The sequence below is a fragment of the Euprymna scolopes genome, chromosome 38, assembly GCF_053919585.1.
Source record: "Euprymna scolopes isolate OS-2025 chromosome 38, ASM5391958v1, whole genome shotgun sequence".
NCBI lineage: Eukaryota > Metazoa > Mollusca > Cephalopoda > Sepiida > Sepiolidae > Euprymna > Euprymna scolopes.
In genome coordinates this window covers 8106017-8131201 of record NC_136519.1, presented here as the reverse complement: position 1 = coordinate 8131201, position 25185 = coordinate 8106017, and the positions used below count along the sequence as shown (strand labels likewise).

The 25185-nt window shown below is 34.0% G+C and overlaps 1 protein-coding gene across 6 annotated transcripts in view; it reads right to left on the bottom strand.

The window, feature by feature from the left end:
* Positions 1–1642: 1642 nt before the first annotated feature.
* The window catches only part of LOC145263058 (vacuolar protein sorting-associated protein 41 homolog), a 411356-nt gene continuing 387813 nt past the window's right edge, over positions 1643–25185 (bottom strand). For 5 of the 6 annotated variants that reach the window (XM_080119904.1, XM_080119909.1, XM_080119906.1 and 2 more), the window contains 8 exons: positions 18404–18454; positions 17637–17829; positions 12473–12613; positions 9392–9528; positions 8911–9010; positions 7628–7672; positions 3537–3616; positions 1868–2223 (listed from right to left, as the gene is read on the bottom strand). In XM_080119904.1, the coding sequence (XP_079976030.1) occupies positions 2188–2223; positions 3537–3616; positions 7628–7672; positions 8911–9010; positions 9392–9528; positions 12473–12613; positions 17637–17829; positions 18404–18454 (783 nt within the window). In that variant the 3' untranslated portion in view covers positions 1868–2187. Of the gene's footprint in view, positions 2224–3536; positions 3617–7627; positions 7673–8910; positions 9011–9391; positions 9529–12472; positions 12614–17636; positions 17830–18403; positions 18455–25185 lie in introns of all 6 variants that reach the window. The other variant, XM_080119907.1, reaches the window with a different exon arrangement.

The window sequence follows — 25185 nt, the reverse complement described above, 5'->3', positions numbered from 1 at the left end:
GTCTGTTGAACAGTTTTTTAAAAACTTTCTGCGAGGTTTTGTGCAGTTTTGTTATTTCACGGTAGTTATTTTTGATTGTTGGTTTTCTTTTTTAAACAGTTCTGACGATAAATTTTGGTTTAGTTTTGTCTCGCTACGTTTGAACATTTTCCGCTGTTAAAATCTTTCACATTGGTCCATGAAATTTCCTCAGCATTCTCAAATTGAAAATCAAGAAAAATATGGATGTTAAACTCATTCCTGATAACGAAAAAAAAAAGTCAAACAAAATAAACTTGAATTGGGGAAAGCCTCCATTTCCACACAGGGATGAGTAAAATAGCAACTTATGTTCAATTAATTACATACAAAGTATCACTAATATCATTTATCAGCATTTATATATGTTGGCATGAAGTTTTGCGCCTAAGATTAGATCATTGGCAACTTGCAACGTCTGTGATTCTGCAAGCCTATCCTGAATCAACAGGTTCTATTGCAGTTACCACAGATCTTAGTAGCAAAAGCTCTGTTGCAGCTTTCTGTCATCTGTATATAACATAACTACGTGTTCGATAACCCCAACGTCGTGGTCTTCTTATTCATCTTCTCTTCTTATGGCTGATTTATCAGAATCCCTCACACTGGTGGTTCCCAAGAGGGTGCGCACAGGTTAACAAGTATAAAAAAAAAATACAATAAAACTCTAAAAAAATAGCACAAACCCTGATGCTTCGTTGGGTGCGTATGTAGCATTCCCGACCCTCGAAACGCTAAACGTATCTATTGTTAAAGCTGTGTTTGTCATTCTGTTGATCAATTCGTTTATCCATCTACTTCGAGCCACTGTGTTCCATGGCGTTCAAACTAACTGTCCACTCTTGTCAATTATCTTCTAACACATCTTGCTAATCTTAAATATATCTCCATTGTTTAGTCCTTTGTCATTTTAATAACTACCCCACCTTAGTTTTCCTTTATGAACGAATTCTTATCCATTCTGTACTGATAAATCCATCTCCCCTTCTTTTGTTATATTTTTCTCTACTTCGTAACATGATGAAATTTCTCCATTAGCATTCCCCAGTAGAGGTACTTTAGGTGATTCTCAAAGGGCAAGAAAGTAAAGCCTGGGAAAGTGAATATCCTAGAACAGGACGAGGCAATGGTACCAGTAGCATTAAGAATTGAAGATGACGCTAATAAAGAAAAAAAAAAAAGAAGACAAATAGCAATTAGTTAAGGGCACTAAATGTACCAATAATTTATGCATAACCTCTCCTTAAAATTTTAACAGTAAAAGGGAGATAATCCGGTCAAACTTTAAAGTTACCTCCCCTTGTGAAGCAAAATTTTTTTTTCACACATGAAATCACGACAAAAAAAAAAAACAAAACAAAAAAACTCCAAGAATACGAAACCATCTACAGAACCAGTAATTTTTCTTTCTTTTCCAAGATAGCAACCAGTATGCCTGACGAAGGTCTGAAGCTACACCGACCAAACCATTGTACAAATAACACTAAAGATGAGAACAATAATTTGATCAAAACAAGTAATTAATACAATCAGAACTGAAATAGCAATTAGTTAAACGCACTAAACGTACCAACATTTTTATGCAGACGTAAATCAATTATAAAATAAAAAAAAATAAAAATAATAATTTTTTAATTTATTTTATTTATCAAATTCTTATTTTTTATTTTTGTTGGATTTTATACTCAGAAATAAAATTGAAAATTTTTTTGTGCTGTTATATCCAGTCTCTTTAATCGGATGAAAGAAAAAAAAAAAAGTGTTCATCACTTTTGACGACCCAATTATTCGACATAAATAAAGCAGATGAGAAATGTATCAACCAAAAATTACTGAAGAGACTGAAAAGTTTTTTCTTTTTTTTTTTTTTTTTTAAATTTTTTAAAAAATATTTTTAAACATTAGTAATTTTTTCTGTTTTTTTTTTGTTTTTTTTAAATTATTTTTCTCTTTAAATTGTTTTGGCTCGATGCATTTTAAGTAAATCTGATGTACATGGCAAGCTTTGAACTTGCAAAACAAAAGCATTGTGCATGTTTGTAGAAATTCTTTTGCTTTTCAATTTGACTTCATCTGGACGAGTGTGAACATCTTCCTCCTCCTCGGAAGAAACAAGAAGGATTGATGGAAGGATATGTAATCAATAAATTCCCGGGAAGCCCTTTCGTCTTATTTTGACAATGTCTTGCAAATCATGCAACTGTCCTGTTAAAAAAAAGAAAAGACAGAAATAATAAAATTAAAAAAACATTAAAATGCTGAATAAAAAACTGCAGCAACAGACTTATCGATGAACACAGCATCTAAAATTAGACGACAATCAAGTTATATTTTCACTGTGACTGATCGTTCAATGTGCTTTTCAGTTGGTAGAATTTCTAAAATCAAAATTTGTCATTGTTTTGATATATACACTTGGCAGCAAATAAAACACAACCAGCTGGGTTATAAAAATATTTTGTTTATTCTCAATGTCGTTTTTGATTTAGTATAACAGGTAGGGCATCAGTGTAGGCACGTGGCAGGGGTGTGGATATTTGGCAGTGAAGAAAATGTCAGTTTATTCTCGATCTGTGATCGACTCCTTCTGTTGTCGATTTCGATAAACATTCTTTCATTTTGGAATGTTTAATATTTCCCACAGTCTATTTTTCTACTTTTTTGACCGATATTTCTCTCACATATTTCTGATCAAATTATGAATTTCAATAGACAATGGTGGAAAGCCTCGCATTCCTCAAATGGAATTAATTTGTGTGTGTGCCACCCATTGAATGCCTCTCTTCACAGGGGCACCTGCCAAATATCCAACATTAGCAATGAAAATGATATTGCAAACTGGAACGCATATGTTCATTGAATTATTCTTGGTTCGTCTGTTCCGAATGTTTTGAACAATGTAACTATGAACCTTCTTGAAGCGGATTTTTTTTTAACCTGGAAACATTATAGACAAACTTATGAACTTGAAAGAAAACGATGAGGCGATATAGTAATAAGCTGTAATACTAAACATCTTGATAAAATTAAGTTTAAGGTTCCCAAAAATCAACCTAGAATTGTCCAGGTGGAACTGTGGCATAATGGCTAAAAGTGTTAGTTAGTAATCAGTTTTTATTGACAATTGAATTCTTATTTATAACAAAGGATAACATAAATTTACACTTCTATCAGGTCTGAGGAAATGGGAACAATCTACCCAAGTGAATTAAATAAAGTGTTCAGTTTGAAATTCTGTCCAGGTTTCAGAGGTCAAGAAAATATTCCCAAGTTCAATTATAATTTTTAAATATGCTCTTAAAGAAAGTCGGAAGTTACTCTAGTCAAAGCGTTGCCAAGATATGGAGTAATTGTTCTAAGAATACAAATTATCAATCCTTATTTAAAACATTTTAATTTACAAAATTAAGAAATTTACGTATAAAAAAAAAAAAAAAGCGATTTAAAAGGAATACAGATTTTTAATTTATCAAAAAAAAACAAAAAACAAAACAACAAAAAATAAAAACAAAACTGACCATAGAATTTGCTTCTACACAATCCCGATGAAATGAATGATGGCAAAAAAAGACATAACTGTCGCGAAGTTGTCGTTGGTCTGAAATAGAAAAGAAAGAAAAATCTTGAATGTCTTGAGGCATTTATGGACAAGCAAGAGAATATATAACCATGAAAAGGTGGAGGTTGCAGAAGGTCGAGGCAGGAGTTCAGACAGAAGGTCAATAATTAACAAATGTCTACAGGTTTTGAAAATTATGTTTTCTTTTTTTTTTTTTTTTTTTACATAGGCATCACCACATTATCAAGGCCCAGAGGCCACTCAAGGATAAGGGTTAAAGAGTGTACAGTAGAAATTGGACAATATAGTAATCATTAGTAATGAAAATTTGGTAAATTTGATAACTTATATGGAACGGCTCATCAAGAACTTATTTACTTTAGACTTGAACACAACCATATTGTAGTCAGCCGGAAAGCAGGAAAACGGAAGACAATTCCACAGGCGTGCAGTTCTAAGAAAGAAGCTTTGTTCATGGAATCTACGATTAGGTTTAGGCACAGATAAAGAGTGGCGGGAATTATTGATAGTGTTTACAGTTAGACGAGTGTTTCTTGTGAAAGTTTGGCGAGGGGGGGGACCATAGATTGAAGCTATTTTGAACTCTTTCAAGGCAGGACAAGTCCTTTCTAGCAGCTCCTGCCCAGATGTGGCAACAGTATTCCATCCTTGGACGTACCTGGCTCTTATATAGATAGAGAATAGCATCAGCAGTGAGATATTTACCGGATCGATAGAAAGATCCGACCATTTTTCCAGCGGCCTTGGCAACAGATTTGATGTACGTGTTCCATTTAAGATCAGGAGTAATGGTCAAGCCAAGAAGCTTGTCAAAACTTGAGGCCTCCTGAAGACGAGAGCTATTCATTTCAATTGATGCCAAATGTGGATTAGAATGTTGATGATGTAAAGAGAGAAGCTTGGTTTTAGATGCATCAAAAGTAACTAGCCACTCTTTTCCCCATTGTACTACGTGCTCAAGATCAGAGGAGAGAGAATTGGAGAGAACTTGGTCGTTTACTGTCTTAGATGTGCTACCATAAATGGTAGTGTCGTCAGCATAAATGTCTACAAATGATGTAAGGATGTGATTTGGAAGATCATTAATGTAGATCAGGAAAAGAGTTGGGCCCAGGATGGATCCCTGAGGGACACCGGCATTAATACTGTGAGCTTCTGATTTTTGCCCCTCAACTACTACTCTTATGAACCTATCAGAAAGAAATGATTTAATAATTGAGAAGACTTTTCCAGCTATACCATAGCTAGCGATCTTATGAAGTAAACCTTTATGCCACACCCTATCAAAGCCTTTAGATATGTCAAGAGCAATTGCCCTAGAAAGATTGCCATCGTCGAGAGATTTGCTAATCCTATGTGATATAACTGTAAGCACATCTGCTGTAGATCTAGCAGAACGGAAACCATATTGAGTGTCACTAAGAAGGTTATTTTTGTTGAGATGGTTGATTACTTCTGTATTTAACACAGATTCTAGCAACTTACTCATGACGCACAGGAGACTTATTGGCCTGTACTGAGAGGGGGATGAGCGATCACCTGAATTCTTAAATACAGGGCATACTGATGAGATTTTCCAGGGAGATGGGAAACTATTCTCCTTAAGACAACGTTTAAACAGTTTTGTAAGTATGGGCGCTAGTTCAGGTTGAAGTTTTTTGATTACTATAATTGGAATACCGTCAGGGCCAGTTGCTTTACTGGAATCAAGGTTTTTGATTAGCTTGGCAACATCACGTACAGATATACGTATATCACATAGCGTGTTTTCTGATACAGGAGGAAATATTGGGGGTTGGCGGCCTTGGTCGCAAAGGGTAGAATTAGCTGCAAAGTTCTTGACAAAGAGTTTGGCTTTGTCTGATGCTGACGAGATTACCTCAGGTCCATTGATAATAGTTGGGATGGAGCACACGCTTCTGTTCAGGATTCTGTTTGCTATTTGCCAAAACTGGTGGGAACCAAGCCGCTGCTCAGCTACTTTGGACTTAACAGATTGAGCATACAACTCTCTTGCGTTCCTTATTACTTTCTTACAATGGTTGCTGGCAGACCTGAAAACGGCTTTAGTTTCCATACATCTATTACGTTTGAAGCAGTGGAAAAAGTGATTTCTGTGCGCAATGGCAGCAGCACATTCTGGAGAGAACCATGGCTGGCTGTTAGGTTTTTGCTGAAACTTTTTAGAGGGTATGAAATGGTCAATACCTACAATTAACCATTCAGTCAGGTCTAATACTATAGAGGACACATCCTTTTTAAACATGGAATGCAGAGGTAGATCAGATATAAATGTACGGAAGCTATCCCAGTCAGCCTTAGTGTATCGATATACTGTACGATGGAGAGGTACGTCTGGGGACTTATTACATTTCATTTTTATCTTAATTGATACAACAGAGTGCTTGGAAGATCCAAGAGGCGACAGAACAGAAACTGAACATAGTTCAGGGCAAGTTGTGAGAAAAAGGTCTAGTAGGCTCGCATACTGGCCGTCATTGTCGGGCACACGGGTGGGTTCCTGAACAATCTGAGTGAGGTCATAGGCAATGGAGAAATCATGACAGAACCTCCCCTCATCATCGGTCTTGTTTGAGTGGGTCAACCATTCGACGTTGTGAACATTGAAGTCTCCACATACGTGAATGTTAGCTGAAGGATAAGCAGATTCATCTGATAACGTATTTTTGATTTGGTTTGTTAATACGAGTGATGAGAAAAGATTAAGAGATCATATAGAGGCCAATAAAAAAGCAGGTTTATTCTAGACCACCAACTTTTCTGTGGGCTTCTACTCGCCAGCAGGATTCTACTCGCCAACAGATCAGTCTCATGCTCTTGGACAGAGTTTAAAAAAAGTCTCCAATCTAACAGGTCTCCAAGCTCAACCCATCCCATTACCGCAATGTTGCATCTGTGTACCCGTTTTACAAGTGCTTTAATGGAATGGGCTCTGATAAACTCGTAACATTTATGATTCCTCAGCATGAATACGTCCGACTAATCCAACAAACAGCATAATTCCACCCCTTCACTGTAGAAGTCCCTGGATATCAGAAAGCTTTCTACTTTAATAGTTTCTTCCCTTGAACTATTAGGCTTTGGAATTTCTTCGGTCTCCTGCTTCTGACTGTACTAATGTGTTGAAATTTAAATGTAATGTGAACAAACATCTTGCTGCTAAACTCCTTATATAGTGTCCCTGTAGATATGATCCCAAATAATAGTCCCTTACGTCCAAGTAGTAATATGCCTTGTTTGATGTGAATTAAAAAAACAAAAAAGAAAACATCACAAAATAAAATGTAATTAACTCCAGTGGTTCATGAGGACAAATGACTTTTTGTCCATAATTCAACTTAATTAAAAAAACAAAAATACAGAAAAATATGATGTAGCACAGCCGTCATAGAATAAGTGTTATCTTCCAAAAATCATGTAAATTGATCAAGTAGTTTTATTTTAACTAAAAAGATCCAATTTTATGGGTAAGCAAAGAGACATAGTCTCGTGTTACCATCTTGAAGAAGAAAAAAAAAAAAAATCGGCAGATAACTGCACAATAATTCAAACTTGTGAGATCAGACTTGTAATGATAAGGACTTCACATTAATTGCTTAAAATCAGTTAATTAGTTTATTTAAGAAATATTACTTTATCAATTTATGTGATTTTTGGAATATGACATTTTCATTTTGTGATGAGTAGATTTTTGCTCCATTTTGTTAGTTTTTTTTTTTTTTTTTTTTTTTTTTTAAATTTAGGTTGAACTGTGGACCAGCACTGACAAATCTTAACTGCTGCATGTAATAAACTGTCCTTTTCAGGATAAATCTTTCAACCTGCTAGAGTGAATTCAGTTGTTTTCATAGTTACACGATTCAACAACAAAACTTCATGTGATTCCAAATCCTTTGACTACCAAATATGTTGCGGCTATTTTGACCAAAAGAATGTGCTGCTGCTGCTGCTGTTGGACAAGGCAAAGCATGACGGCTAAATTTTAGAAAAAAAGAAATGTAAACTCACCACTTTCTATCAAGGGTTCTTCACAAAATGCGCACGTTTGAGTAACTGTAATAAAAACAATATTATGAGAAAACATTTTAAATTTTATATATATATATATATATATATATATATACTAGCAAGCTGCTTGGTGTTGCCCGGCCTTAAAATACACATAACATCATATTAAAATGCATGTAGAATTCTTCTTTATTATTAACGTTTAGAAATACGATAGGTATTAAACGTTAAATTACACGTTGCATTTTGTTTTTCCTTTTACTGACACGATAAGATGGCACCCAAGTCCCGTTTTTGAAATTGACAATCATAATATATATTATATTTAACCGTATTTTATGACCGGACAACGCTGGGTGCCCCACCTCTCCTCCTGGATACTGTTCTTCCCATTGAATGCTTGATGTTGAGAGACTGATCCTTAATTTCGGGTTGAAATTGCCAAACCCCAAAATTGACCAGACGTTACTAATATTGCCATCCAGACACGAACATTTGGATCTTAAGTAAAAGATTTGTGAATCTTTCAACAAATAATTGTTATTCTGTACAAAAAAGGACCAATCGTCAACTGAAGAGGTCAGTAACGTTGCACATGCACTGATTATTTTAGTGTTATTCTATACAGGTCGGTGACCTTTCTTTTCTCTCCATATTCTTGGCACATCTAATTTCAGCCCCCCCATCCTTCACATTACCTTTTGGGTTCAGCATGTTACACCTTTATATACGGAGAATGCGATAACAGAAAAATTAAAACAAAAATGTGGATATAACCGCAAAGAAGTCAAGTGCGAAAATGTATCAAATACGATCGTTCATTTTGCTTCAAAAATTGGTGTTGATTTACAATTAAACCTATTTAAGAAAAAATAAATTACAAAAATCTTTATGATGTACATACCCATCAGAGAACGAATGTCATATTCCAAAAAGTCACGTAAATTGATTAAATATTTTTTATATTTAAAAAATATAGAAAATCATTTTTTTTTGATTTAGTGATTTTAATGGTACATTGTAGCCATTACAAAGCTGATTTCGATCTCAATAATTCAAACTGAATTGTCTCCCCCTTGTCTATAAAACATGCCATTTGTTATAAAATTTGATTTTCGTAGTTAAAGTTTACTTCATGATTTTTGGAATATGACATTTTTGTTTTATGACAGGTACATACATCAAAGTTTTTTCTAAACAATTTTCTGTATTTTGGGTTTCAAAAATGGTTTAAATTCGAAGTAAATGCTAGAAAATTACATGAAGATTTGTCAGTTACGCACCATCCACAAAATGTCCGCTTTGCTGGGTCCGAACCTGTTTGGTCAACAGACTAAAATAATCTTTCACCAAAATTTTTCGGCAACCTTCACGCAACGCAATCTGCAAAAGAAATGAAGATTAAAAAAAATCATAATCAAATTTTTTTGATATGATGTTTGTATATTTTTTAGATGAGGTTTGATAATTATTTTATTATTTGGATTGTTTGGACTATTATTCTCATCTTGATTGTTTTTTTCACAACGTTTCGGCTAATATCACCTCCGACCGTTTTCAAGTGCATTCACACTGGATGCTATTGGCAAATAGTGAAAAATGTTTTTTGCTTTCCCAATGAATACAGCCGTTAGAACATATGAGAATAATAATCCAAAGAATCAAAATAAAAAAAAAAAAATAAAATAAAAATTTACTGAAGTAAAAACTTTCAAATAAAATTGTTTAAAAATTATAAGTTTTTAGCAATAGAGAAATTTCTACCTGCAACTGATAATCCTGAAGAATTTTGACGAGAGAATCCCGTAATTTTGGAATTTCCATTCCTTTTTTGATTTGCTGAATGAGAATTATGGGGTCAACGTGTGTCCCAATATCTTGTAGCAAACCAGTAATCAAACCTACAGAGAAGAAGGAAAATTATTATTATATTTAGAAGAAATATCAGCTTTGGTAAAAAAAACAAAGAAATTAAATGCTAATATTTTCAGATGATTTTATCCCAACCAAATCATTTTTGTTTTTGTTGTACTATCTATCTATCTGGTCAGACTCCTTGGCAATAGAGAAAGTTCTGCGACTCTCTCCAGATTTCCCAGTCTTTCATCAGCTGCCTCAGATCTTTAGGATCGCAATTGACATCACGTGCAATTTACTGGATGTACATGGATCTAGGTCATCCTATACTCGTGCGCCCGTGCCGTAGAGTCCAAAGCAATACATTTCTCACCAGCTCTTGTGTGCTCCTTTGGCAGTGACAGGCAAATCATAGACGTCGCTTTCTGATGGTAATAGATATGGCAGGTAGGTTGCCATAAAGTTGCTGCTTTGTGGAATGATCTTGCCAAGATATATTTAACAATGTTCATAGCATACAGGTGTATGTACTGTCTAGCTTTCTTTCCAATCTTTTGGTGATTGTTCAGGTTGTAACACCATAAGCAAGGACAGACTTCACCACTGCTCTGAAGAACTGCCTTTTCAGTTTGTCAGTTAGTCTTGAAGTCCATACCGACCGCAGCTTATCAAATGCATCCATTTGTGATGCAAATTTCGATATCTCTCTACACGGAACCTACGTTGCTGCCCAGGTATGCAAACTGTGACTTCTTTTAGTGTTGTCTCATCTGGAACTTTGATCTCCCCCTCCGCACTGAAAGTCATAAACTTTGCCTTATCCACATGAACATAAAGAACAATGTCATTTGCAGACTTTTCTTGCTCACATAACATCATACAAAATCTTTTTACCCCCCCTCCAACTATTGTTGTTTGTAAGGCAGCATCTCAAACATTCCTTGTCATCACGTTTCTGAATTGTTGAGATAACATTTTATATTCACAGCACAGCATTTCGATTCTTACGACTACAATTCTCATCTTGCTATTTTAGTGCTTCAGTTGATGTGACCTTCGACCTTTTTCTGGTGTATTTTGTCGAACTATGGAATTTACATGATTTCAAACAATCCTTTATTTAATCTACGGGGGTAGCATGCTCTTGTTCTGTCAGTCAAGTCCTAAGGAATTTGCAATTGTATTCTGAATATCGCCTACACTAAGGATTGAACCCTCAACCTCCAGAAGAGTTGAATTTTTACAACTGAATTTTACCGTTCAACTTTCACAAACTGATTTGAAAATCTTTGTTTTCTCTTATCTTGATTCCTATTTCTGTTTGTAACATAGTCGTTACGCTTGAATCGTGGTTGTTACAATTCAAACTCCTCTCTGACTTCCACGCTGTCCGGCACCATCAAAAAGGAACAACCAAACAAAAATAAATCTGACTCGGCTTTTCTTTCTGTTTTAGCAAAAGGCATTTATTACCGTTACTTTCCAAATGATACTTCTCGTTTTTTTCGTAACTGTTCATTTTGTCTTTAACAAAACCCCACAGTGTTGACACCAGCTTAAAAAGTCTCTTGCTGCCATTGCGGGGTCACATGTTCATCTCCCCTGATACGCATTTTTCTTTCTGCTCCACTACACATTGGCCATAAATGATCATTTGTCATCTTCAATCTTACAAGTCCATCTTTTTCAACTCCACTTTTTCTTCTGCCAACCACGTGGTGTCCTTTTTTTCTTTTGTTTGTCATGCAAGCTTGTGTTCACATCCTACTTTAAATATGTGCTTTTTTTTCAGCTGTTGCTGTTAATATTCTTGCAAGCCAGCTATCTTACAGCTGCTGCTGATATTTCCTGCATACTCATACGCACTGTTACATGTTGTGTCAAACTTATTTAACGTCCGCATGTCATCCTTGATTCAACACTGGGAATGATTGTTTTGACAATCTGTGTTATTATGACCTGCACTCAGTATGACCCTCGTCATTATTATGACATGCACTCAGTATGACCCTCGTCATTATTATGACATGCACTCAGTATGACCCTCGGCATTATTATGACATGCACTCAGTATGACCCTCGGCATTATTATGACATGCACTCAGTATGACCCTTGTCAAAACCCACACTTAATCTCTATTGACAAATGGTCTGAAACCTGTAACAATAGGAACAACCACTTTTCACATTCACGTTTCAAATTCATATGATGGAGAGAAACTTTGGTTTTCTCTAAGCTTCCTTCTTATACCCGATTGCATGTGAGAAAGTCGGGTGCTTGTCCAGAATTTCTTCTAAATTAAAAAACAACAACAAAAAAATCCATATGATGTACGTATCCATGAAAAGGAATAAAAGAATCATATTCCAAACATCATATATTGATCAAGTATTATATATTTTTTTTTTTTTGAAATCCTTTTGAGATGAGCAATTTTATTTATTTGTTTATTTGTAGATTGTTATCCTCATCTTCGTAGGTGTTGTTTCACCACGTTTCGGCCAACTATTCCTCTGGCCTTCTTAATCCTGTCATAGTTAACAGCCACCTGAAGAAGGCCAGAGGAATAGTTGGCCGAAACGTGATGAAACAACAATTAAGATGAGGATAACAATCCACAAATAAATATATCGATCAAGTAGTTTTATTTTTAACCAAGAAAATCAAATTTTACAATTAAGCGAGAAAAGACTTTCTTGTATCGCCATCTTAAAGAAACAAGGGGAGATAACTCAATAATTAAAACTTGTAAGATCAGCCTCGTAATGCCTTAAATTTCCCATTAATCCTTTAAAACCGTTTCAAAACGATTCTCTTTAAAAGAAAAAAAAAAACTACTTTGTTAAATAATATGATTTTTAGAATATGATATTTTTGTTTCATCATGGGTACGTACTCCATAAAATTTTTTAATATTTTTGTTTTTTAATATAAGGGAGTGTGAATTCTGAAGAAAGAAAGAAGACGTGAAGCAATAAGGACGTTACCTGGTTTGTCGATGGAAAAATTGATGAGGTCATCCCACAACTCTTTGTCGTTTTGTTCTTTGCAAAAATCGATGGCTTTCTGGACGTTGTCGAGTTCTTCCATTATGACTTTCAGAGCACCTTTCGTATCACCCATTTTGTCTGCGAGCAAAGAAGAATAAAATAAAACATTTCATTTTGTGCGATGCAAAAACCAATCACATATTTGGAATTTCATACATTTTTCAATTTTATTTACAACACATTTTTTTTAATGGATTTACAACACATTTTTTTTAATGGATTTACAACACATTTTTTTTAATGGAATTTACAACACATTTTTTTAATGGAATTTACAACACATTTTTTTAATGGAATTTACAACACATTTTTTTAATGGAATTTACAACACATTTTTTTAATGGATTTACAACACATTTTTTTAATGGATTTACAACACATTTTTTTAATGGATTTACAACACATTTTTTTAATGGATTTACAACACATTTTTTTAATGGATTTACAACAAATTTTATTTTCCTGGAAAGATGATAATGAATAAAAAAATTGGTACAACTATACTATAATAGTGAAATTCAGAAAAAGAAAAAAATTGATTAAAAAATTTAAAAAAAAAATGATATCTTCTGACTTTTTGTGTCAGTTTCAACAAAAGCAATGATATCTATTTAACTGGCATGTCAGAAGTACTTAAATATGACTGCATTACGTAAACAAAAAAAAACAAAAAAAAAAAAACACTTGCCATATTTCTTGGAAACACGTGACATAATAAAAGAAGTAACTCAGTTATGCTAAAACAAGGCAAGTAGCTCCTATTTATGATTGTTAACGCATAATTTATTTAAAAAAAAAAAAAAAAATGGCAATAGTTACACAATATTTACCTCCCCTTGGAATTCTTCAGTGATTTTTTAGCCAAACATTTTATTTTCGTTAATTTTCACCCAAAAATATTTTCTATAATAATTTTTTTCTACCTTATCGTTTTTCGTAATTTTTAAATATGTTCATTACTATGACATGACAATTGTGACCTCTTGGCGGCAAAATTTTCGCCCAAAAATTGATTAAAAAGCTTGCTGCATGTCTGAATAACCTAAAAATGTAAAATTTCAAATGTTTAGATCCAAAATTGGCTGAATAGTTTGTTAGAGACTACAACGGTCAAATCTTTTGAACGTTGACCCCTTGGCAGCCAAATTTTTTGCCAAAAACCGATTAATTAAAAAGCTTGCTCTATGTCTGAATACATTTTATGTAAAATTTCAAATGTTTAGACCAAAAATTGGCTGAGTAATTTAGTAGAGACTGCAGAGGTCAAATTGTTTTTAACTTTGACCCCAATTTTGACCCCATAACATTTGTTTTGGGCTCAAATCAAATTAAAAAGTTTGAACCTACATCTAAAATTGCAAGCATTTAGACCCAAAATTGGCGGAGGAGTTTGGTAGAGTTTTCAATGGTCAGATCGTGTAACTTTGACCCCTTGACAGCCAAATTTTTGGCCGAAAAGCAATTAAAAAGATTTTTCCAAATCTCAATACTCCTTATGTCAAATCTTGAGTCTGTAGACTGAACACTGACAGAGTAGTTTGGTAGGAAAACACACAGGCAGACAATTTCACTTTTATAGATGTATAGATTTATTTCGCTCATTTTTTTCTTCTAAAAAAAAAAAAAAAAAAAGCACAAAACACAGCAAGAAAATCATTATATACGCTAATAATAAAATAACTTTACTGACGGTGGAATAAATATAAAAAAAAATCAAAATTAAAACTTTTTTTTTTAACCGATTTAGGGACTTTTAATACATTTTTTTTGTGCTAAAGCATCACCACTTACCAAGGCCTAAATGTTACTCAAGGATAACAGTTAAATTAGTATCAAGTGGGCGGTGAGATGATGGTTGTGATTGGGCAGAATGTGATGATTTAAGAGAGTGGCTTAACAAGAATTTGTTTACATTGGACTTGAAAATGACCATGTTATATCTAGCTGAGAAGCAGTATTCCATAAACTAATTTTAGGAAATAAACTTTGCTCATGGAAGTTTTGTTTAGCTCTAGGTAAGCGTAGCGATCAAATTTTCAATTGTTTCAGACTAAAATCCTTTGTTCTTATCTATTACTTCAAATCGAAACATGCAAAATCAGAAATAAATTGAACGATGCTTAACAATTCTATTTTCTCTCCTTTTTCATGTTAACTATCTTCCCTTATTCATTCGTAAGGCGTTTTTCAATTTCTCCGATAATAACATTTTTTTAAAATCTGTATGAAAAGACAAAACCAAAATATCATATTCCAAAAATCACATAAATTAATCAATAATTTTTTTTAAATAAGAAAATCAAATTTTATGAGTAACCAAAGAGAGACTGTTTTTCTCCACCAATTTAAAATAGAAACAAAAGGAGATAATTCAACAATGATCTAAACTTACAAGATTTATTTTGTAATGCCTACAAATTCCCATTAATCACTTTAAAATAATTTTCTTTATAAAAATAAACTACTTTATCAAGTTAAGTGATTTTTGGAATATGATATTTCGTTCCATGATGGGTACATACATCATACAGATTTTTCTTTCTTTTTTTTTTATATAAGGAAAATTATGGACAAGAATTTCGAAATTTCATTTGGGATAAATACAACGGAAATGAGAAATAAGATAAATAATGCTTCTTTTTTTTTGCATATAAAAAATATTTGTCATCAACTTTATACCAAAAACACAATTGTTTTGGTTTGTCTATAAATAATAGAACGATTCAGTTGTGTCAAGGTTCATAATTTCATCAAGGATGAGAGTTCATATAGAAACGTTTTAATTTAAATAAAATATGCATCAAGTGCGTTTGAAAGCCAAATAATATTATGAAAATGAACAAATATTTTACTTGTTTGAAATTTATCACAAATATATTTCAGTGTTTGAATAAAATAAAATATGCATCAAGTGCGTTTGAAAGCCAAATAATATTATGAAAATGAACAAATATTTTACTTGTTTGAAATTTATCACAAATATATTTCAGTGTTTGAATAAAATATGTATCACTTGATGCATATTTTATTTTATTCAAATTAAAACGTTTCTATAAGGACTCTCATTCTTGATGTTATTCTCGTGTTGCCTACGCACAGTTCAAACATTTCAAAATACAACCACTAGATACAATGCGCGACTCTTTACAGACTTCATTCTTCAAATTTACAACATGGCAAGGAAGAAGAAAAGGGGAAAAAAAAGAAACAAAACAACACACTGAAGATGGAGTATACCTCTGAAATATATTTGTGATAAATTTCAAACAAGTAAAATATTTGTTTATTTTCCTAATATTACGTTGTGATTTGACTTTCAAGCGCACTTGATGCGTATTTTATTTTATTCAAAATTTCATTCGATATTTTCTTTAACGACTTATCCCTATCTCCCTTCAGGTGGTTTTTCATCTCGACTGTTTAATGTTTGAAGTTGGCTGTACTTTTTAAACTATCCTCCCACTTATTTTCCATGACTATTTCCACTAGAGCACAACAAAATAAGTGATTCTAACCTTTACTGGAAGTCTTGTATCTCTAATAACGAGCCAATCAATTTCCATCACACAACCCGTGTATATTTATTGCAAATGGGCCATCATAACATGTAGCCATCAAGCAACAAAACACAGGACGCAATAAAAAAAAAGTTCATTTCTAAATAACATTTTAAATACGTATTTGCATGAGAAAGCTTATTATTGGTTAAGCTGATCCTGTTCTGGATGATCAAGACAAAATCTCTCCCCCACATCGGATTTGGCCATCAGAATCCTCTTGTATTCATGCAATCTATTAACAACCCTAACTTTAACGATATTATTTTTAGGATGCATGTGTTTTGCAGAGAATTTGAAACTCTCAGACAGCATAAACTTATCGAGAATCAAAACTTGGAGGCATGATATACTTTAGGCACAGGTTTATTCCTCACTGACAAAAGTAAAGCTGAAAAGGCATAAAAACGTGTTTCCAAAACACGTAAATACAAAATGAAGACAATGAGGTTGCTAACACATGAATGACAGTCAAAGACTTGATGAACTTACAGAAGTGAAAGCATTTAGGCATAAAAAAATATTCCTAGAAAGAAAAAAAAAAAATTCTATGTAACAGTATAATTACAAAAAGTTTAGATGGAGATTTCACATGTGGCAAAAAAGTAATGTTTGTTCAGATAAAATAACACAAAAAAATAATGCAGCCATTGATGAAAAGTAGACAGAAGAAAGGCAAAAATCTTTACTGATGATGGCCAAAGAATGTAGAGACGTTTAAAAGGATAGAAAACTATGTTATAGTGCCGTGTTACAATAAATCAGGGACGGTCACTGGAAAAACCCGAGCTGGTGTTGAACCAGAAAGAATACCCGAAACAAAAGGGGCCAGAAAGGGGAGATAAATGCTGAATAATCCATTGTACACTAAACCAAACACTAACCTTCCAAACATATTTACCAGGAATTCCAATCATTTATTAAAACTATTTGTTTGAAGTCAATAAGAAACACCTGTGACTGCATAACACAATTGTCTTTGTCCATAAATAATAGGACGCCTCAGTCAATTGCTTTTATTTACAATTCATTGTTCATCAAAAATATTGATGAAAAAAATTTTTTTTAAATAAATTTTATGGCTTATTTGTTGACACATGAAGTGAAATTGCCTTTCTTTCTCCCCCAATCTAGAAATGTGAATGTCGACATAAACAACACGCACAAAATTTGACTTAAAATCACAATATTTATCACCTTTCTATGGCGGGATAACGTGACACAAGGGTCAGAGAGTGGGGTTTGAAGAGCACTCTGGCCTGTAAAAATAACCTGAGCAGTTCAGTCGGTATTCCCCAGTAGTAGGTGTGTGCAAAATGAATAGCTAATGTCAATAGATTCCTTTTATGAACTATCCTTACAAGTATTCGAATTCATACTCCATTCCAACAATCATCGCTCAACTTCCATCAACCTTATCAAGGTCAAACCCCATCCAAAGATAAGTAGCAATAAGTTAGTCATTACATATATATATATATATATATATATATAGGTTTCATGGTGAACTAGTTTGTTTCTAATGGGTGTAACATTGAACTTACTTAAAAGGAAAACTTGCTCCGGTAAGAACTTTCGTATCCTGCATTCTTCAAGGGCTTTTTGCAAAGGGCAATGAGTACTGTTCTTCAAAAGGGGAAGCAACTTTTCTCTGTCATATTCGGCATACAACTTGATCTGCAGGGCATGATACTCTTGCCCAAGTTGAGGATCTTTCTGGAATAATTTATCTAAATACTGCAAGCAAACAACAAAAAAAAAAAATCTAAATGGGAATTATTTCATGGAAATTTAAATTCGATCAATTGAGATCCAGAAATAAAAAATAGATTAATAATGTCAAAAAACATTTTTATGCAGAATTTAAAGATTTAGTCAAAGTTATCGGTTTATTGTCAGAGTCAGGGTTTTAAAATCGACTTTGGAGTTTATTTATTTATTTTTTTTTTTAGATGACTGAGCCCCATCTGTAAGATGGTGCATTAGGACTGAACATTTTTTTCAACAATCAAATTAGATATTTTTCAGCCAACTCCTCCACCTTTTGTTTAACATTTAGCATTTCTGACACTATGATAGAAATAATCATTCATTCTTTGATATTTTTAATTCATCAAGGCAATGTGTTAAAAAAATGAACAAAACTGTTGAAACTGCACCATTCACAGCTTTTTTAATGATCCAAGATGTTAAAGCAGGAAATAATTTAATTCAAACTTAAAAAGTTCAGCAATTTTGAATTTAAAATGTTGCAGATTTGTTGAAAGGAATAATTTACTTACACAATAATTGAAAGGAATAATTTACTTACACAATGTAAAAATTCTGGCGAGTTTTCCAATTGTTGCACAACTTTTTTTATCTGAAAAAGATTAAAAAAAAATGATCGAAGAGGATGAAAATGAGGAAAGCAAGGAAGAAAAGGAAGAAAGTAACGAGAAGGAGAAGGAATGCAGTTAAGATGGGGTGGGGGGGATACAAAAGAGTGCAGAGGAGGAGGGAGGAAGAAAAAGAATGAGTGAAGAGGGAAAGGAAGAGTGAGAAGAAAAAATAAGAGTGAGAGAAGAGGAGGACAGATTGAGGAGAAATAAAAAAACCCAAAAAAACTTTAAAGTACGGTGCATTCAAGTCAAGAAGCAGACGGCCAGATCTAGTAGATAAAAGAAACAAACAAAAACATTTAAAACAAACAAATTTGAATGAAACATTAAATAGCAAAATAAAAATCCACTTATTTTGATCAAAAGGAGATGAGTATCATTTTTATCAAAGGAAGACAACTCTCCTTATTTCTCTTTATTTCTTTTTTTTTACAAGGAGGTCACCACTTATCAAGGCCCGGAAGCCACTCAGGGATAAGGGTTATTGCATGTACAGTACGTTGTACGTTAGTGTTGAGATTTCATAAAGTGTCTACTTAAGGGGACGGTTCATCAGGAATTTGTTTACGTTGGATTTGAAGACATCCAAGTTGTAGTCAGGTGGGAAACAGGCAGACGAAACAGAGTTCCACTGGCGCGCTATTCTAAGAAAGAAGCTGTGTTCATGGAATCTACGTTTTGATTTAGGCACAGATAGAGAGTGGGGAAAATTTTTGATAGTGGCTCCAGCTAGACGGGTGTTTTTCATAAAGAATTGGCGAGGAAGGGGGGGACCAGAGATTGGAGCTCAGACGAGCACTTGTCATGGAAATAACGGTAAAACAAAGACAGGCTCGCAACGTCTCTTCTGTGGGAGAGACGTTGCAGGGTAGAGAAAAGGGCATCCCCCACTAAGCCACGAAGTCTATTTTTACTCTGTCAAGGCAAGATAGGCTGTTTTTAGCAGCTCCTGCCCAGATATGGCAGCAGTATTCCATCCTTGGACGTACTTGGCTTTTATATAGATAGAGAATTGCATCAGTAGTGAGATATCTTCTGAAGCGATAGAAGGAACCCACCATCTTTCCAGCGACCCTGGCAACAGACTTGATGTAAGTGTTCCATTTCATATCAGGAGTAAAGGTCAAGCCCAGAAGCTTGTCAAAACATTGAGCTTCTCCTAGGCGAGAGCCATCCATTACAATTGATGCCAAATGGGGATCAAAGCGTTGATGGTGTAAAGATAGGAGCTTGGTTTTAGATGCATTAAAGGTAACCAGCCACGTCTTCCCCCACTGAACTACACGCTCGAGATCAGAGTAGAGAGAATCAGAGAAAACTTTGTCATTTACAGCCTTTGATGTGTTGCCGTAGATGGTCGTGTCATCAGCATAGATGTCAACAAATGATTTAAGTATGTGTTTAGGGAGATCATTGATGTAGATCAGGAAGAGAGTTGGGCCCAGGATGGATCCCTGAGGGACTCCAGCATTAATACTGCAGGCCTCTGATTTTTGTCCATCGACCACTATTCTTATGAGCCTATTAGAGAGAAATGATTTAATGATGGAGAAAACATTTCCAGTTATACCGTAGCTGGAAATCTTATGAAGTAGGCCTTTATGCCATACCTTATCAAAGGCCTTTGATATGTCAAGTGCAATTGCCCTAGAAAGGTAGCCTTTGACGAGAGATTCGCTAATCCTATGAGATATAACTGTTAGCACATCTGCGGTAGATCTTGCAGAGCGGAAACCATATTGCATGTCAGTAAGAAGGTTATTTTTGCTGAGGTGGTTGACTATTTCTCTATTTAATATGGATTCCAGCAACTTACTCGTGACACACAGGAGACTTATAGGTCTGTACTGAGAGGGAGATGACTTATCACCTGAATTCTTAAATACAGGGCATACTGATGAGGTTTTCCAGGGTGTTGGAAAGCACTTCTTAAGGCAACGCTTAAACAGTTTTGTAAGTATGGGAGCAAGTTCAGGTTGAAGCTTTTTTTAACACTATAATTGGGATGCCGTCAGGGCCAGTTGCTTTATTGGAATCAAGGTTCTTGATTAGCTTGGCAACCTCACCCACAGATATTTGTATATTACCTAGCATGTTTTGTGTTATAGGATGAAATATGGGGAGTTGATGACCTTCGTCACTTAGGGTAGAAGTAGCTGCAAAGTTTTTTGCAAATAGTTTGGCCTTGTCTGATGCTGACGAGATGACCTCTGGTCCATTGATAATGGTTGGGATAGAACACACACTTCTGTTCAGGATCCTATTTGTTATTTCCCAAAATTGGTGGGAACCAAGCCACTGACCAGCTACTTTGGATTTAACAGACTGGGCGTATAGCTCTCTTGCATTTTTTATTACTCTTTTACAGTGGTTGCTGGCGTTCCTGAAAGCAGCTTTAGTCTCAGTGCATCTATTACGTTGGTAGTTATGGAAAAAGTGATTTCTGTGCACAATGGCAGCAGCACATTCTGAGGAAAACCATAGCTGGCTATTAGGTTTTTGTTGGAATTTTTTAGATGGTATGAATCGGTCTATGCCTACGATTAAGCATTTGGTTAGGTCTGATACTATAGAGGACACATCCTTTTTAAACATGGAATGCAGCGGTAGATAAGATATGAATGTACGGAAGCTATCCCAGTCAGCCATGGAGTATCAGTATACAGTATGGTGGAGGGGTACGTCTGGGGACTTATTACATTTCATTTTTATCTTAACTGATACAACGGAGTGGTTGGAGGATCCTAGAGGAGAAAGAACAGTGCATGAACATAACTCAGGGGAGGTTGAGAGAAAAAGGTCTATAAGGCTTGCAAACTGACTGGTAGTATCTGGCACTCGGGTGGGCTTGCGAACAATCTGAGTGAGGTCATAGGCAATGGCAAAGTCATGACAGAACCTCCCCTCGTCATCTGTCTTATTTGAGTGTTTCAGCCATTCCACGTTATGGACATTGAAATCACCACAAATGTGAATGTTAGCCGAGGGATGTGCAGACAGGATGTGGTCTATTTTCTCAGATATACTCTTAAAGTAGGTATCCCAAACTGGCCTAGTTTAGGTGCGAAAACTAGTAAATAAAGTAAAATTTCCCTTAGCTTTAACTTGCGATATCTCGTTTGTTTTTTGGGTTATTTTGATATGGTTTTGATTTAAATAAAATTTAATCTTTTGTCTTTATAGATATATAATTCTTTTTCTTGTGTCTTTAATAGTTTTTTTTTTCAGGATTTTTCAAGTTATGCCTCTAATTTTGGTAAATGTCGCTTTATTTTTTACACAAAAAAAATGTTGATGTTTTTCAAATTTGTTGCGCTTCATATTGTGAGTCTCTAAGTATATAAAAATGGTATCATTTTAAAGAAAAAAGGTCACTTAATAACATGGTGAGGTTATTAAAAGGTTATAAGTGGTTTTTCTAAAAAAAATCCAACTTGAAAACTTCAGTGAAAGAAACATGAAAGAAATTTTATAGTAAGAATTCCGAAAAAGGCATCGTTTTGTAGAGGAATATCTCCTCTTTAATAATCTGTTGGTGTCATGTTTATGGCCCCATAAATCAAGGAGCACACACTAATAAAAGTTGGGGTACCTACAGAGATTTTCAACTTAATGCCAGAGAGACCAATTATCAACTGTCAGCTAGCCAGTAGCCACACAGCAGCACAACTACTGACTGACTGAACGGAAAAACATAAACAAACAACTCGTTTCACTATGGACTTACCAAAGTTCTTAGGTGAGTTTATTTTTTCTTTATTATTTAAAAGTTATAGAAAGATATTTTTTTAATGAATATTTTTAGAACGTCATTAAAAAAAATGAAAATTTACAATTTTAAAAATAATGCCAGTTTATTTTCTATAGCTTTTTTCAAACTTTCATATGTTCTTTCATCGCTTTCTCCTTTGGTTACGGTTGGATAAACTTCAGCATTGTTAAATTATTTTAATTAAATTAATTAATAAAACCGTGTACAAAACATTTTTAGTTGTGTGGGACCGACGGAAACTTTTATTTTTTTCGGTTGGATAAACTTTAGCATTGTTAAATTATTTTAATTAAATTCCATAAACAAAACGTTCGGCTAGTGACTTATGACGATAAAGTATATGTTTTTGTTATTGTTCAGAAACATAAGTTTTTTTAATTATGACAAAAAAAAGAAAATTAAAAAAAAATTATTTAAAATAAATTACTTAAAATAAGCACTATTTATTTACTAATTTTTTGTTTCTTTGTTTTGGATTCGTAAAACATGTCAACATTTACGCTTTGTAGAAAAAAACTGACTAAATATAAAAACTCAGTTCCAAGGCTATATATTAGCAAATATATTAAATTATATTGTCCTAAAATTTGAAAATAATTAGAAAAAAACTTTTTATGTCAGCATTAACAGAAATTGTGACCGAATGCACATGTTTTTGTTTTTGATTTTCAATTCGCCAAACATGTCTAAATTTACGCTTTGTAGAAAAAAACTGACTAAATATAGAAACTCAGTTCCAAGGCTATAAGCAAATATATTAAATTATTTTGTTCTAAAATTTTAAAATAATTACATAAAAACTTTTTATGTCAGCATTAACAGAAATTGTGACAGAACGCATATTAATTTTTTTTTTTTTGTCGTCACCCGTACATACACTCATAAACAAAATATTCAGTAACTGACTTATGGCGATAAAATATACATGGATTCTTCCAATTTCAAAATTGGACTTCATCAGAATCAGCTACAGCAAGGCTGATTATAACTACTGCGGATGTTCTTGGACGCCGTGGAGACGATAAAAGTGGTTGCAGGACAGAATGGCTGGCATTCTGCAGCAAAGAAGGGTACCAATCTCAAATCACAAGTTATCGGGCAAATAGGTTTAATTCTCTATTTGAAAATGCCCTGGCATTATATCAGTATAAAGAGCACATAAAATTATTTTTATCTGTGTTTGCAACATCTTGCAATATGAAATTACAGAGTGTTTTGGCTGACATTTCTGATGAGAGACTACATTCCCTACTTGCTGCAGTTGGTTTGCTGAACAGTAATTTGACCAAACCTTTCTGGAAACTTGTTAACAGCACTGTTCAGTATGTTGACTTCCATCACTATATCAAGAAAATGGCTCTAAGTTTAGAATGCTGGATCAACAATCCCCAGTTGTTATTAAAATCTGACTGTAAAGGTGTATTTAATGGGGAATTCTTTGAGGAAGGCAATGTGTCTCTCTGTATTAGTCTCACAGCCCCTGAACTTGTTTTAGAATGTTTGCGCAAGATACTCAGTAAGTTCCTCATTGTCACTAAGCACCAGTTGCATGACTTTTTAGGAGGTGCTTTTGGAAAAGATGTAGATCAGGAGATGAGAGATGCCTTGAAGAGCTGCCCTTTAACAAATCTGTCAGGTGAGCATGCCTTTGGAGATTTAGATTTTAGCATGCAAACAAAACGACATGCATCACTACATAATCGATCATCTTCAAATATGCTTAAGCGCAATCGGACAACAGCTTGGTTGGAAGTAATACCATCAACAAAGAGGCAATCCATTCTGAACATCTCCAGAAAACATGCAAAACATTTGCGACAAAAACATGCACAACAAGAAGCCCTTGTGAAACTTCGTGTCCAAGAAAAAATTGCACAAAATGAAAGATTAAAGAAGGAAAAAGAACGTCAAGCTGCTGCTGAGAAAGAGAGAATTATTAACTCTGTTATTAAGCATGGTGGTCCAATGAAGTCTGATAAACAGATAAAAAAAATTTCAGAAAGTGGTTTGGAAGCACTCAAAGACCAATTGAGATACCTCAAGGTTGTTTTAGATGTCAAAATCAACACCAGTGGAAATAAAGTTCAACTGGAAGCTGCTCTCTCTGACTACTTGAAAAGAAATTCAATTGATTCATCTCCACCTCCACCAAAGCAACAAAAAATGTCTTCCCTAAGTGAATCTGTTGAACATTCAGATAACTCCTGCAGTTGTGATAAAGATCCATCTCAGGATATCTTCAGTTATGAACATCAAGGACAATGGGTAGCTGTCTACTATGACACCAACTTTTACATTGGCCAAGTCATTGATATTATATCTGCATCCAGCACTGTAGTAAAATTTTTAATGCAAACAAAAAGTAGAAAAGATTATTTTCGATGGCCTTTATCAGATGACATTGCACAAGTAGAGTCAGCATTTGTCTACAGATGGGATTTTGAGGTAATGCCAGTTTCAAGTGATGGTAGGATTGAGGGTTCCTGAGATATCTACCATAGCAGAAGCCTATGAAAGAATTCTGAGAGAAGATCGATAAGAAAGGAATTGTAGTAAGACCTAAAATATCTTTTTTTAAGTTGAAAGTTTTTCAATGTTTAAAAAAAATGATTTGTGCCTTTTTTTTGTATAAAAAATTTCTAAATATTATTGTCGTCGGTGCTTTTTTGGCGAGTTTAAATTTCCCAAAGTAAAAGTATTTCTGTGGCAAAAAGTTTTATTAGAAACAAGGCAACCATTTTTTTGAATTCCTCACCCCAAAATTAGTAAAGTTGCAAAGTTTCAAGCTTCTACCACCAATGGTTACAGTTTTATAGCAATTTCAGTAACGTATACTTTTGACTCATTTTTTTTACCTTTTTTGCCCTTTTTACAAAATTGCCTGTTTGACTGCTTTTACATGGTCCACAATTGAGTGGTTTTATCAATTTATAATTAAAA